Here is a 15,597-nt window from a genome sequence, read left to right as displayed (position 1 = left end):
CAACTGGCTGCAGGGCTGAATTAACACATCATAGCCCACAAAATGTGTAAAATTGCAGGAAATCTTTTTTTTTCTGCCGTCAGGTGGGGGGCGACTAAAGTGTTTTGACCGTGAGGTGGCAGGGCCCCCAAACCAAATCTTGCTTAGGGTCCACAAAAAGCTAGGGCAGGCCTTGAATCAGTTACCCAACCAAGGCAGGGCACCCCAGTTACCCACATACCTCCTCTCCTCCACCCATTTAGCAGAGTGGCAGCAGGCAGCAGCAGGCTGTCTTCGCTCATTGAGAGTGGGCCCCTGAGTCCTTCTGTAGTTGGTGGTTACAGTAAACAAAATTGATATATATCATGTATTTCCTTTTTTATTTGGGGGGGTTCTGTTGGACACTGGCTGGCTGGCAGGTGTACAAACACCACTGACATGGAGGGATTCAGCCGGCCTATAATCCTCAGCGCCTGCCTCTAGATCTGGGGCAAATATGAGACGCCATGATAGGGGCCAGGGAGACGAGAGACCAATGCTAGCCAATCAGAACGCAGAATGCTGGCTAACCTAACACAGAGACAGAGGCTCCAGACAAAAGTGGAAAAGAAAGAGAAAAAGGTTTCAGCAAAATGGCCAACGGCTAGAAGAAAAGAATGAGGGAACTCTCCGCGTTGCCCTGAGAAGGACTTTAACTAGGAGAGAATATAAAGTTTAGACTGGAACTCTTTAGCTAATCAATAACATTAAGTGATCAATTAACTGCTACAAGGGGATGGCTAGCCCTCAAGGACTGGAGTTTTCGCACGCATTCAAATGAAAGGGCAAAATCGCCCTTTTTTTTCTGTGGGCATTTAATTCCCTTCCGTGAGTGACCGACATGTACCACACATCAGGGAGTCCATTGTAAACCATGATGTTCAGTTGTCTTATGACAGACAAATCAACACATAATCCTCTAACACAGACTGGCCAGACTTGATTCTAATGACAAGACTGTTGCATTAGCGTGTGAAGGGAAATGTTGGGAATCCCCATGGGGAGATCTTCAACTGTGAGACAGGTCCTACTGATAAACTCTCTGAATCTTAAGAAACCTCACGTTCCAGGGGTTTAGGCTGGACCAGACAAGCACTATCCACTACACTGTTCGAAAAAAAGGCTTCCAAAATGGTTCTTTAGCTGTCCCCATAGGAGAACCCTTTTTGGTTCCAGGTAGAACCCTTTTTGGTTCCAGGCAGAACCCTTTTGGGTTCCATGCAAAAGCATCTGTAGAAAGGGCTCTACACGTAAGCCAAAAGGCTTCTACCTGGAACTAAAAGGGTTTTTCCTGGAACTAAAAGGTTTCTACCTGGAACCAAAAAAAGGTTGTTGGAACTGTTCTCTTATTGGGTCAGCCTAAGAACCCTTTTAGGTTCTAGATATCACATTTTTTTCTAAGAGTGTAGAAACCTGGATTTAAGTACTATTTGAAATCTTTCAAATACTTTTCTTTGCTTTGGCTACTTGGATGTGCCAGATAGGTGGGGTTTACAGTTTTGGGACTATTCTATTGGTCTATTATCCCAGGCAAGCCCAGGTAATGTTTTTGTAATTATTTCTATTAAGACTAATCCACTAATGCTTTGAGGAAGACTTCTGCAAATTCAGTCTAAACAACTATCTAGACACTGACTCACTATTGGTATTATATAGGGTGTAGTGCCAGTGTGAAAGTCAATGTTGAAGGTACATTACGGTACCACCTACATATACTGAACCAAAATATAAACGCAACATGTACAGTGTTGGTCCCATGTTTCATGAGCTGAAATAAAAGATTCCCAAAATGTTCCATTTGCACAAAAAGCTTATTTCTCACATTTTGTGCACAAATTTGTTTACATCCCTGTAAGTGAGCATTTCTCCTTTGCCAAGATAATCCATCCACCTGACAGGTGTGGCATATCAAGAAGCTGATTAAACAGCATGATCATTACACAGGTTCACCTTGTGCTGGGGACAATAAAAGGCCACACTAAAATGTGCAGTTTTGTCACACAACACAATGCCACAGATGTCTCAAGTTTTGAGGGAGCGTGCAATTGGCATTGGCATGCAGACTGCAGGAATGTCCACCAGAGCTGTTACCAGGAATTTAATGTTAATTTCTCTACCATAAGCAACGTTTTGGAGAATTTGGCAGTACGTCCAACCAGCCTCACAACTGCAGACCACGTGTAACCATGACAGCCCAGGACCTCCACATCCGGCTTCTCCTGCGGGATGGTCTGAGACCAGGCACCCGGACAGCTGTTGAAACTGTGGGTTTGAACAACCACAGAATTTCTGCAAAAACTGTCAGAAACCGTCTTAGGAAAGCTCATCTGCGTGCTCGTCGTCCTCACCAGGGTCTTGACCTGACTGCAGTTCTGCGTCATAACCAACTTCAGTGGGCAAATACTCACCTTCGATGTCCACTGGCAAGCTGGAGAAGTGTGCTCTTCAAGGATGAATCCCAGTTTCAATTGTACATGGCAGATGGCAGACAGCGTGTATGGCGCTGTGTGGGCGAGCAGTTTGCTGATGTCAACGTTGTGAACTATCACACCCTGATCATTTTCACATGTCTTTGTGCTTGTCTCCCCCCCCCCCTCCAGGTGTCGCCCATCTTCCCCATTATCCCCAGTGTATTTATACCTGTGTTCTCTGTTTGTCTGTTGCCAGTTCATTTTGTTCATCAAGCCTTCCAGCATCTTTCCCCTTGCACCTGTCTTTTTCTAGTTCGTGTTTTCTAGTTTTCCCGGTTTTGACCATTTCTGCCTGCCCTGACCCTGAGCTGCCTGCCGTTCTGTACCTTGTCACACCACTCTGGATTATTGACCTCTGCCTGCCCTGACCCCGAGATCGCCTGCCGTTCTATACCTTATGGACTCTGATCTGGATTACTGACCTCTGCCTGCCCTTGACATGTCGCTTTGCCTGCCCCCTTTTCTAGTAATAAACTTCTGTTACTTCGACACTGTCTGCATCTGGGTCTTCTCCTGAAACGTGATAAAACAGAGTGCCCCATAGTGGCGGTGGGATTATGGTATGGGCAGGCATAAACTACAGACAATGGACACAATTGCATTTTATCGATGACAATTTGAATGCACAGAGATACAGTGAGGAGATCCTGATGCCAGTTGTCGTGCCATTCATCCACCTCCATCACTTCATGTTTCAGCATGATAATGCACGGCCCCATGTCGCAAGGATCTGTACACAATTCCTGGAAGATGAAAATGTCCCAGTTCTTCCATGGCCTTCATACTCACCAGACATGTCACCCATTGAGCATGTTTGTGATGCTCTGGATCGATGTGTTCGACAACGTGTTCCTGTTCCCTCCAATAGCTAGCAACTTCATACAGCCATTGAAGAGGAGTGGGGCAACATGCCACAGACTAGAGGTCGACGGATTATGATTTCTTTTTTTAACGCCGATACCGATACCGATTATTGGAGGACCAAAACCCCCGCTGCCGATTAATCGGCCAATTTTTATTTTTTTAATTTTATTTGTAATAAGGACAATTACAACAATACTGAATGAACGCTTATTTTAACTTAATATAATACATCAATAAAATCAATTTAGCCTCAAATAAATAATGAAACATGTTCAATTTGGTTTAAATAATGCAAAAACAAAGTGTTGGAGAAGAAAGTAAAAGTGCATTATGTGCCATGTACGAAAGCTCATGTTTAAGTTCCTTGCTCAGAACATGAGAACATATGAAAGCTGGTGGTTCCTTTTAACATGAGTCTTCAATATTCCCAGGTAAGAAGTTTTAGGTTGTAGTTATTATAGGAATTATAGGACTATTTCTCTCTATATGATTTGTATTTCATATACCTTTGACTATTGGATGTTCTTATAGGCACTTTAGTATTGCCAGTGTAATAGTATAGCTTCCGTCCCTCTCCTCGCTCCTACCTGGGCTCGAACCAGGAACACATCGACAACAGCCACCCTCGAAGCAGCGTTACCCATGTAGAGCAAGGGAAACAACTACTCCAAGTCTCAGAGCGAGTGACGTTTGAAATGCTATTAGTGCGCACCCGGCTAACTAGCTAGCCATTTCACATCGGTTACACCAGCCTAATCTTGGGAGTTGACAGGCTTGAAGTCATAAACAGCGCAATGCATTGCGAAGGGCTTCTGGCAAAACGCACGAAAGTGCTGTTTTGAATGAATGCTTACGAGCCTACTGCTGCCTACCATCGCTCAGTCAGACTGCTCTATCAAATCATAGACTTAATTATAACATAATAACACAGAGAAACACGAGCCTTAGCTCATTAATATGGTCAAATCCGGAAACTATCACGTTTATTCTTTCAGTGAAATACGGAACCGTTCCGTATTTTATCTAATGGGTGGCATCCATAAGTCTAAATGTTCCTGTTACATTGCACAACCTTCAATGTTATGTCATAATTACGTAAAATTCTGGCAAATTAGTTCGCAACAAGCCAGGCGGCCCAAACTGTTGCATATACCCTGACTCTGCGTGCAATGAACGGAAGAGAAGTGACAATTTCACCTGGTTAATATTGCCTGCTAACCTGGATTTCTTTTAGCTAAATATGCAGGTTTAAAAATATATACTTCCGTGTATTGATTTTAAGAAAGGCATTGATGTTTATGGTTAGGTACAGTCGTGCAACGATTGTGCTTTTTTCGCAAATGTGCTTTTGTTAAATCATCCCCGTTTGGCGAAGTCGGCTGTCTTTGTTAGGAAGAAATAGTCTTCACATAGTGCGCAACGAGCCAGGCGGCCCAAACTGCTGCATATACCCTGACTCTGTTGCAGAGGTGACACATTTTCCCTAGTTAAAATAAATTCATGTTAGCAGGCAATATTAACTAAAGATGCAGGTTTAAAAATCTATACTTGTGTATTGATTTTAAGAAAGACATTGATGTTTATGGTTAGGTACAAGTTGGAGCATCGACAGACCTTTTTCGTGAACGCGCACCGCATCGATTATATGCAACGCAGCACAGGTTAGATAAACTAGTAATATCATCAACCATGTGTAGTTAACTAGTGATTATGATTGATTGATTGTTTTTATAAGATACGTTTAATGCTAGCTAGCAACTTATCTTGGCTTCTTACTGCATTCGCGTAACAGGCAGGCTCCTCGTGGAGTGCAATGTAAAGCAGGTGGTTAGAGCGTTGGACTAGTTAACCGTAAGGTTGCATCCCCAAGCTGACAAGGTAAAAATCTGTCGTTCTGCCCCTGAATAAGGCAGTTAACCCACCGTTCCTAGGCCGTCATTGAAAATAAGAATGTGTTCTTAACTGACTTGCCTAGTTAAAAAATATTTATATAATTTTTTTTTTAACAAAATAATAATAATCGGCAAATCGGTGGCCAAAAATACCGATTGCCGATTGTTATGAAAACTTGAAATCGGCCCTGATTAATCGGCCATTCCGATTAATCGGTCGACCTCTACCACAGACCACAAGGAGATGTCGTGCTGCATGAGGCAAATGGTGGTCACACCAGATACTGACTGGTTTATGTTTGTTTCTTTTTTGTACTGTTTACTCCTTTTTCTCCCCAATTTTGTGATATCCAATTGGTACTTACGGTCTTGTCCCATCGCTGCAACTCCCATACAGACTCAGGAGAGGCAAAGGTTGAGAGCCATGTGTCCTCCGAAACACAACCCTGCCAAGCTGCATTGCTTCTTGTTATACACTGCTCGCTTAGCCCAGAAGCCAGCTGCACCAATGTGTCGGAGGAAACATCATACAACTGGCGACCGAAGTCAGCGTGCATGCGTCCGGCCCACCACAAGGAGTTACTAGAGAGCGATGGAACAAGGGCATCCCAGCTGACCAAACCCTCCCCTAACCCGGACAACGCTGGGCCAATTGTGCGTCGCCTCATGTGTCTCCCGGTCGCGGCCGACTACAACACAGCCTGGGATTGAACCCAGGTCTGTAGTGACGCTGCCCCACTCAGGAGGCCTCTGACTGGTTTTCTGATCCACACTCCTACCTTTTTGAAAGGTATCGGTGACCAAAAGATGCATATCTGTATTCGCAGTCATGTGAAATCCTTAGATTAGCGCCTAATGAATTTATACATTTCAATTGGCTGATTTCCTTATATGAACTATAACTCAGAAAAACATTTGAAATTGTTGCATATTGCATTTATATATTTTTCAGTGTACATGGTGACTTGACTTGATTTAGGTCTGTATGTGTATTTCTTGATTTAACTGTTGGTTTTTGATGCTTGATGTTTAGATAAGTCAAACATAGGCACACATACAGATGTAATGTCTTAATTTGATCACTCTGTTGTCATAGAGAATCTTCCTGCACCGCAGGACATTCAAACTTGTAGCAGTTTAAAAAGGCTTCTACAGTTTGTAATTTCCACTTTAAAATGTCAGACTTATTTTGCCCCAAAGAAACATGTATCAACCCCTACAAAATGTCCTTTAAATATAATCCACATTACAACTCACATGTCCTGTTACTGCAGGATTATTTTCCTGCTGCATAAACTTGTCAAATTATAGATAGCAGATCTGTAGATCTCAAAAGAACTCATGTTCTAAATATAACTCTAATGAAGAGTTTTTAAGACTAGACCTGTGTTTGAAGTCAACTGTAGTAGAGTCTGAGCCATCATTGTTTTGTCAGTCATAATGAAAAGATACTGGAGTCTTGCAAGCAGGGAGCATCTTTCATTTCATATTCATGAATGCAGTCTGGTCTCAAAGTAGTTCAAGACTTCCAGCGTCTCAGTCAGAGAACATGAGCCATGTTCAGCTGTAACAGTGAGTTGGGCGTGCAGCCATCTTTAAAACACATTTCATCCCAGTACCACTCACCCCTCACCACTCTGATCTCCCCTCCCCCTTTCACTCAGGGACAGAGAAAGTTGAGTTTGGGTTGTCTGGATATTCTAGCGATGACTCGTTTTTTCCGGCACTGCTAAGGTAGGAGAGGGGAGGCCAGTGGAGGAGGACCATGGAAAAAGAAGAGCAGAGAATCTGCCATTTTGAGGCAGACTAGGCTACATCAGTGGCTAAATAACGGACCCAACACTAGTATCATAATTTGAATCCGCACCTTTCCTACAGTATTTTGTTAGCACTGCCTGGGTTTATCATATAAGAGAGTGTGGATATTAGAGGAGACATCCCGAAATGGAAAAAGGAACACAGAACATCTGGAATCCGACTACAGGCAGTGCTATGTAGCTAGCCTGACCATCATCTGGGCTGGAAGCAACAGTTGAATAGAAGAAAAAAAGGTTTCAGCAAAATGGCCGACTGCAAGAAGAATAGAATGAGAGAATTCTCCTTGCTGTCCTGGAAAGGACTTCCATTAGGAGAGAATGTGGAGTTTAGACTGGAACTCTTTAGCTAGTCAATAACATTAAAGTGATCAATGAAGTACTAAAAGGTGATGATGAACATCAACAGGGCTGACTAGCCCTCAAGGACTGGAGTTATGCACCCAATCAAATGAAAGGGCAAAATCTCCATTCATGCTGTGGGCATTCAATTTCCATCTGTGAGTGGCCAACTTCGCTTTAGATGCCTGGATGTGCCGAATGTGCCAGATGGATCAGGTTTGCAGTTTGGGGACTATTCTATTGGTCCATCAAGCCAGAAAAGCACTATCAAGCCCAGATAAAGTATTTGAAAAAATTTAAAATAGTATTTAAACACAGGTCTGATCCATTAGAGGTCTGAGGAAGACTTCTGCAAATTGAGTCTAAACAACTATCTAGACATTGACTCACTATTCGTATTATATAGGGTGTAGTGCCAGCGTAAACATCTATGTTGAAGGTGCATTACTGTACCTCCTACATACATGGTGACTTGATGTCGGCCTGTATCAGCATTTCTTCATTCAACTACTGGTTGTTGATGCTTGATGTTATGATAGGTCAAACATAGACACTCTGCATAGATCCCAAAATAACTCTTGTTCTAAATATTACTCTAATGAAGTGTAATGTTTTTAAGACTAGACCTGTTTCATATTCATGAATGCAGTCTGGTCTCAAAGTAGTTCAAGACTTCCAGCGTCTCAGTCAGAGAACATGGGCCGTGTTCAGCTGTAACAGTGAGTTACAGCCATCTTTAAAACACATTTCATCCCAGTACCACTCACCCCTCACCTCTCTGATCTCCCCCCTCCTTTCACTCAGGAGAGAGACTTGAGTTTGGGATGTCTGGATATTCCAGCGATGACACATTTCTGTCCGGCACTGCTCAGGGAGGAGAGGGGAGGCCAGCGGAGGAGGACCATGACAAAAGAAGAATCGGCCATTTTGAGGCAGACTAGGCTACATTAGTAGCTGGATTAGGGACCCAACACTCATACTGTCTCCCTCCAGTTCATTTTCACTGGATTAAGACTATTAATGTCATTACAGTGCATGATCCACACATTGTCTTTATTGTTAACACTGCCTGGGTTTATCAGGGACAGCACAGGTATCTGAGGGGAGGTGCTATACCTGATGGAAATGATATTGCAATAACATTTACATTTTAGTCATTTAGCAGATGCTCTTATCCAGAGCGACTTACAGTAGTGAATGCATACATTTCATACATGTTTTTCCACATTTGTGCCCCCTGTGGGAATTAAACCCACAACCCTGGCGTTGTAAACACCATGCTCTACCAACTGAGCCACACGGGACTAATAAGAACTGTCTTCTCATTTGACGTCTGATTGTGTTCACACAATAATGTGTGAACACAATGAATAAACCAGCAAATATAGTCAGGGTGGAGAAAGGCCATGAATGTCATCAAGAGAAAGCCAGGATATGGGCAGGAACTTCTAATTGACAAACCTAGGGCGGCAGATAGCCTAGCGCATAGAGCATCAGGCCAGGAACTGAAAGGTTGCTAGTTTGAATATTAATACACAATTGTGAAATAGGACAAATATAAACACCCAACATATTATTACAATTGCAATGAGTTACTTCAAGTTAAAACATATGTGGGTATTTCTGATCTGAGAGTCTGCACTGATATTGCTGAAATGATTTTCCTCTCAGTTGAAGTAGGTCCTCATTTCCCTAAGGGGATGTCGAAAGTTGTATTATATACAATGTGTGTCCTTCGGTTGTCTGATGTCAGAATAGTCTTTATAGCCTACTTTTGCTCCTTTCCAAACTATACTGAACAAAAATATAAACTCATGTAAAGTGTTGGTCCCATGTTTCATGAGTTAAAATAAAATATCCCAGAAATGTCTAAAATGTTGTGCACACATTTGTTAACATCCCTGTTAGTGAGCATTTCTTATTTGCCAAGATAATCCATCCACCTGACAGGTATGGCATATCAAGAAGCTGATTAAACAGCATGGTCATTACACAGGTGCACCTTGTGCTGGGGACAATAAAAGGTCACTGTAAAATGTTGAGGGAGCATGCAATTGGTATGTTTACTGCAGGAATGTCCATCAGAGCTGTTGACATAGAATTTAATGTTCATTTCTCTACCATAAGCCGCCTACAATGTTGTTTTAGAGAATTTGGCAGTACATCCAACTGGCCTCCCAACTACAGACCACGTGTAATGACACCAGCCCAGGACCTCCACATACGGCTTATTCACCTGCGGGATCGTCTGAGACCAGCCACCCAGACATCTGATGAAACTGAGGAGTATTTCTGTCTTTAATGAAGCCCTTTGGTGGGGAAAAACCTGTTCTGATTGGCTGGGCCTGGCTCCCAAGTGGGTGTGCCTATGCCCTCCCAGGCCCACCCATGGCTGCACCTCTGCCCAGTCATGTGAAATCCATAGATTAGGGCCTAATGAATTTATTTCAATTAACAGATTTCCTTATATGAACTGAAATTGTTGCATGTTGTGTTTATATTTCTGATCAGTATATATTAAACTAAGTCCATTTTACTTTACAACTGCCTCCATCAATTATATTTACACTTTGATGTGGTAAAGATATCATTTTCTAATAGGCTGTTGTAGTAAGCATTACATTTACTTTTGAATGTATGATCATATCAAACTCTTAAATGTGCAGTCCAAATAAAAAGGGTCCATGTGACTGTGAGAGGTAGAGATAGCATTAGGGAAGCATTAGTGTGGTAGTAGTGTGACTGCCAACATGTCTGGTCATGTGGCCAGGTAAGAGCGGATTGGGGAGGGAGGGAGAGAATCTGAAATCAGATCTCTCTCACCTGTCTTTTGTGTGATCAGTCCAGGCGGTAGAATACCTCCATTGCATTCCATGACAATGCACAGGCTTTTCCAGAATATAGTTCCCTTTGAACACGGGATCCACCATCACCATCAATGAATGTAGCCTACAGCTGTGCTATAATTTATACCAAAACACCCATATCTTATACTGTATGTTGCTTGAGGGATGATCTGTCATTAAACCTGTGATTTTATTCACTCAGATAAATATAACAAATGTTTGTCTTGATGAATGAAAAATGCTTTCTTTATATTAGTTAGGACTCACTTTGAAATTTTAGAAGCTTTACAATGTCGACAGGCAGGGAGAGGCCTGTGTGTGAAGTCAGTGAAATGATTGTGCAAAACAGTGAATAGTGATAATGCGTAAAGCTTGGGGGTAAATATAGGCTAAATACACGCTTAAAAAGTCAAACTTGGAGAACAAATAGTCAATGAAAAAATGTGCTGATTTTTACAAACAGAAAAATCTCCTCCATCCTCTGCCTGTATGGCATTTTCTTATTTCAATCCGACCGACAGAGATGCAGGGCGCATTCCTGCGCGCACCGCACTGGACAGATTTGGCCTACGCTTCAGACCCGACCCGGGCAAAGCGCAAGATGACAGTCGGATGGCCAACGTGCCCTCACCAAGCTCCGGCGTACTGAACTACCCCTTCTTTCTCGGCTACACGTCCAGTGTGATGAACCACCTTACAAAAAGTCTGAGAAAAAAAAGGTCTTACTCCTTTTTAAACGTCTACATTGTCCACGTCCTCAAGAATGGATCTAATTAAAACGATGCACTCGTCATCATCGACAAAGTAATGCCAACGTTTCTGAGAGAAGGCTGGAGATGTAGGACCACATGACTTATTGGGGATGGATGGGATGGGAGTCGTATAAGATTTCACTTCTCCTATTGGTCCGAGGGCTGACTGTTGACACGCAGACAAAGGAACCTCCTGCCATATAAATAGGACTGATTGGTCTGTATTATTCTAGCATCACGGCAGCAGGTTTCCAATCTTGGAGTTACTCTAGTCACCACAACTGTATGCCTGCTTGAAGTAGTTAAACAGGGCACTGCAGCACAAGGAGTCTGCATGTCTGCTTAGACATGCTCAGCTTTGTGGATAACCGGATTCTGTTGCTGCTTGCAGTAACTTCATTTCTAGCATCATGCCAATGTAAGTTTGATATGTTTTTGTCTTTTACCGAGGATTTTTGTCCTGTTTTAAGAGTTCAGGAGGACCTTACAGCGCTTATGCTTGGCTTTTATATGGAACTTACTTGGAAATAACCAGAGGACCACTAAAAGTTATTTTGAGGGCTTCCCCCTGGCTGTATAAAACCGAACGGATCCTGGTCATTTCGGTGGATTCTTCATTCTTTTTCCGTGGATACAATTGCCAATTGATTAGTCTCAGAGAAACGCACTGATGAAAAAACGTTATCACAGCCTTGAAAGAATCGTTTAAAGTTGTTAATGTAGTGGCTTTGAATAGATTTTAGAACAATGGAACTGCGAACATCTAGACTACAATTGGAATGTCTCTGTAAACGCCTAGGATGAAAAGTTTGGGGCGTTGTACATACTGTTCAGAGTCCAGGGAATGAACTTTTATTATAGGGAATTGAAACGTCGCCCCCTGGTGGGCAATTTGACAGCATCCCCTTTGGCATCAACCCTCCTAGATATATTTTCTATAGAAATACATATAGATCTTTACAAAAGTATAGATTTTCGATCCCAAAATTATTTGGACATATTCTTGAGTAACTTAGTGCAAGCTATGACCTATTTGTTAGGCCTTGTGAAAGAGAAGGTCTTGTGTATTGAGGTTTAGAGCTATTTCATTTAAACATAGTTAATATTAGTATTATAAGAATTAAGAGCATTATTTTCAAGTAAAACAAATGACATTTGCGTTGTATATACAAGTAATATAAGTTAAAACAATATTTTCCATGATGATATTCTTTTAAGTGTCCAACTGCGCTATCTAGCGGCCACGTAAGGACATTACAACGCAGTATTTTAGAGGAGGTGCGATGCCACTCCATCAGCAGGACGGGACCAAATGTAGAGGAACGGGTTGTTATGCCGCATCATAATGAGGACACCACTGAGGCCTAAACAGGAAACGCCTAGATCATAACAAGCAACATAAGATAATAGTTCTTCAAAATTTAGACCAAAATGTAGTAATTTAGACTCCTCAAAATCAAGTTGCTATACATCAGGGCTGCCCAACTCTCTTCCTGGAGATCTACTGTCCTGTAGGTTTTCAGTCCAATCATCTTCCTGGAGATCTACTGTCCTGTAGGTTTTCAGTCCAATCATCTTCCTGGAGATCTACTGTCCTGTATGTTTTCAGTCCAACCCTTTTCCTGGAGATCTACTGTCCTGTATGTTTTCAGTCCAACCCTCTTCCTGGAGATCTACTGTCCTGTATGTTTTCAGTCCAACCCTAATTTAGCATCTCTGATTCAGCTAGTTGAGGTCCTGTTGAGCAGCTAATTAGTAGAATGTGTTAAATTAGAGTTGGACTGAAAACCCACAGGACGTAGATCTCCAGGAAGAGGGTTAGACTGAAAACCCACAGGACAGTAGATCTCCAGGAAGAAAGTTAGACTGAAAACCCACAGGACGGTAGATCTCCAGGAAGAAAGTTAGACTGAAAACCCACAGGACGGTAGATCTCCAGGAAGAGGGTTGGACTGAAAACCCACAGGACGGTAGATCTCCAGGAAGAGGGTTGGACTGAAAACCCACAGGACGGTAGATCTCCAGGAACAGGGTTGGGCAGCCCTGCTATACAGAGTAGATAATAGGCAATGATGCAATACAAAAGCATAGGATAGCATAGGATATAATTTACTTAGGTATACTATAGTGAATGCTGATCACTTAATTTATATCAGTACATCCATATACAGTACCTAATTACACAAGGCCTACTTCTGGTCTTTTCTCCATCACAAGTTGATTTCCTTAGGGGATGCGGATACATGGGCCTTTGAAGCCTGTAAACACCTGACTGCTGGCTGGTTGGAAACTGTCTAAATGACACTGACATTTCCAGTCAGTGAGAAGTTGTCAACAATGCATTAAATATAATTCAGTCATATTTGAATATTTTTATTTTCCCTAAAGATGGATGCTGTTGAATTTTAGTAGCTACTTCAGGCCTATATATGACCCAATGTTGTCGTTGACAAAACTCGATTGAATATTGTAGAAGCTTGGCCACATTTATATGGACAGCTTTGATACTTTTCACCTTTTATATGGTTTTGGTTGTTTTTGTCAGATTGCCTTTTAGACGCTTATCATTCTAATCTTTCTAATCTTTGTGTATATTCTGGAAACAAATAACAACAGTTATTTTGCTATCTACAAAGGAAAATAAGGCATTTTGCATTAGACAAATGGGTCAAAAGAAGAGAGAATTTAGATTGCTCCAGAAACTATTTAACTATGTTAGTTATCATGTTCTAACTGAGTATGTCCTTTCCCCTCCTCCTCCTCCTCCTCGTTGAAACATCACAGCGGTTAGTACATGTGCATGATATTATCTATCAAAACAGCTTTTAGAAGGATTTTACCTTTTTGCATCTTATCTGTTGGTTCCAAATTCCAGCTAATATTCGGTGAAAGGATCCCTCTGTCGACAATATGAGCAGTCTCAACTATAGCGGAGTATTTCAGTTTGATTTTAGGCTACATCTGAAGAGGGTTCTTTTTTCTTCATTTGCTGCCAATGAATAGGTGAGGCTCCTATTGGTCAGGGGTGGTGTCAGTGAAAGTTAAAACTGCCCGTGCTGGTTCTGGTTTACCCATGGGGCCGCTGGGCACAACGGGCCCTTTAATAGGATCAGGAAGAGGGTTGAAAGCTAAAAATGGCAGATACATTCCAGGCCCATTTTCAGTAAGTCTCTGAGAAGTGCTGATCTAGAATCAGTTTAGCATTTTAGATAATAATTCATACAATTATGTGGAAGGGAAGACCTGATCCTAGATAAGCACTCCTACTATGAGAAGCTTTTTAACACAGGCCCAGGATGTGGCCTGTATTATATCAGTTTTTTTTTTTACAGTATAAAGGAAGTGTTGCTTGTTTAAAATGGCCTGTTATAGTTGAGATTGCTACAAATTGCTTACCTGGATATTGTTTCTCAGCTCTATATTGGCATTCTGATGCTTTAAAGGGGCAGTGTTTCTATAATGTGAATTGATTATGATTGATTGATTGGCCTCTACACCTGCATAGCCTACTGCCATGCAACATCAATCTGGATTTGGCATTAGATCACTGACCCAGCTCCATAGTGCACCTTTAAACATCTCTCTGCAATAGTGCTTAATATGACATATCTTTATGTGCTGTTATCGGTTTGATATAGTTATCTGCACAAGCATGTGACTTATAATATACACTTACGCATGCAATACTGTGTTATGACACTGGCAACTAATATGCTTTGTTGGAAAAGAGAGATGAGAACTGAGGTACAGTTGCTATAGCTTACACTTTGAATGACATAAGAAATGTAGGAAAGACTGAATAAATAAATCTTCAATTTATTTATCTTCTTTTCTATTTAGGGGGGACTCAAGGTGAGCAAACATGTTCTTATGTGTCATTTACTAGTGTAGAAAAGTGTGGCATATCTGAACTTTGAGGCTCAGGATTACTCAAAGGTCAAAGGTCAAGTGAGAGGCCAAGTCAGTATACACTGTTGACTCATACAGTAACATTAATGTGTTGACATGCTTGTCCTCAAACTGTAAGGTCAAGTTTGTTTATGTACACATTATAACACATAGCAGTCTATCTTCTAACCCTTGAACTCAATTAAAGGAAAAATCCACTCAAAAAATATATTTTGGTATTTTTTTCATTAATTCACTGTTGATACAGTCCCAAAATGTTTTACATGGCAGCAGTCAAGTTTTCAAGATATTGGACTTTCAAGAAGCAAAGTGTCACTGGCCACATCATCATAATGATCAACATTGGATTAATGAAAAAAATACCTAAAGATAGTTTGAGTGGATTTTTCCTTTAACATTGATGCAATCTATCTGAGATTAGGGTCTGACCAGCTTTGCTAGAAGTACTGATATGCTTTTAAAATGTTTATTTGAGTGGTTTGCCATACTTATCTGATTGAGATATTTTCCCACCATAGGGCCCAACGGGAGTGAAAGGACCTCGAGGTGACAGGGTAAGCAAAGAAAACCCAGCTGTTCCTTTGGTGTGTAGATGTTGTATGTTAGGTGTCTGCAAGTTACTACACTTGTTTAAATGCACATGACATACTTTGACCCCGTTGTGGCCACACCCCTTGATCACATGGCAC

The 15,597-nt window shown here is 41.6% G+C and overlaps 1 protein-coding gene and 1 non-coding gene across 4 annotated transcripts in view; one reads left to right on the top strand and one right to left on the bottom strand.

Annotated features, from left to right (window-relative positions):
* Positions 1-8,632: 8,632 nt before the first annotated feature.
* Positions 8,633-8,706, bottom strand: trnav-uac (transfer RNA valine (anticodon UAC)). The gene has a single exon. It is a non-coding gene; the product is annotated as a tRNA-Val (tRNA).
* Positions 8,707-11,141: 2,435 nt separating this feature from the next.
* Positions 11,142-15,597, top strand: part of LOC106588939 (collagen alpha-2(I) chain) — a 24,957-nt gene continuing 20,501 nt past the window's right edge. The window contains exons 1-4 of one of the 3 annotated variants that reach the window (XM_014178512.2): positions 11,174-11,417; positions 13,784-13,785; positions 14,840-14,851; positions 15,427-15,462. In XM_014178512.2, the coding sequence (XP_014033987.1) occupies positions 11,348-11,417; positions 13,784-13,785; positions 14,840-14,851; positions 15,427-15,462 (120 nt within the window). In that variant the 5' untranslated portion in view covers positions 11,174-11,347. Of the gene's footprint in view, positions 11,418-13,783; positions 13,786-14,839; positions 14,852-15,426; positions 15,463-15,597 lie in introns of all 3 variants that reach the window. The other 2 variants (XM_014178510.2, XM_014178511.2) reach the window with 2 other exon arrangements.

The sequence above is a fragment of the Salmo salar genome, chromosome ssa27 (genome assembly GCF_905237065.1).
Source record: "Salmo salar chromosome ssa27, Ssal_v3.1, whole genome shotgun sequence".
Lineage (NCBI taxonomy): Eukaryota > Metazoa > Chordata > Actinopteri > Salmoniformes > Salmonidae > Salmo > Salmo salar.
This window is presented reverse-complemented; position numbering and strand designations above follow the sequence as displayed.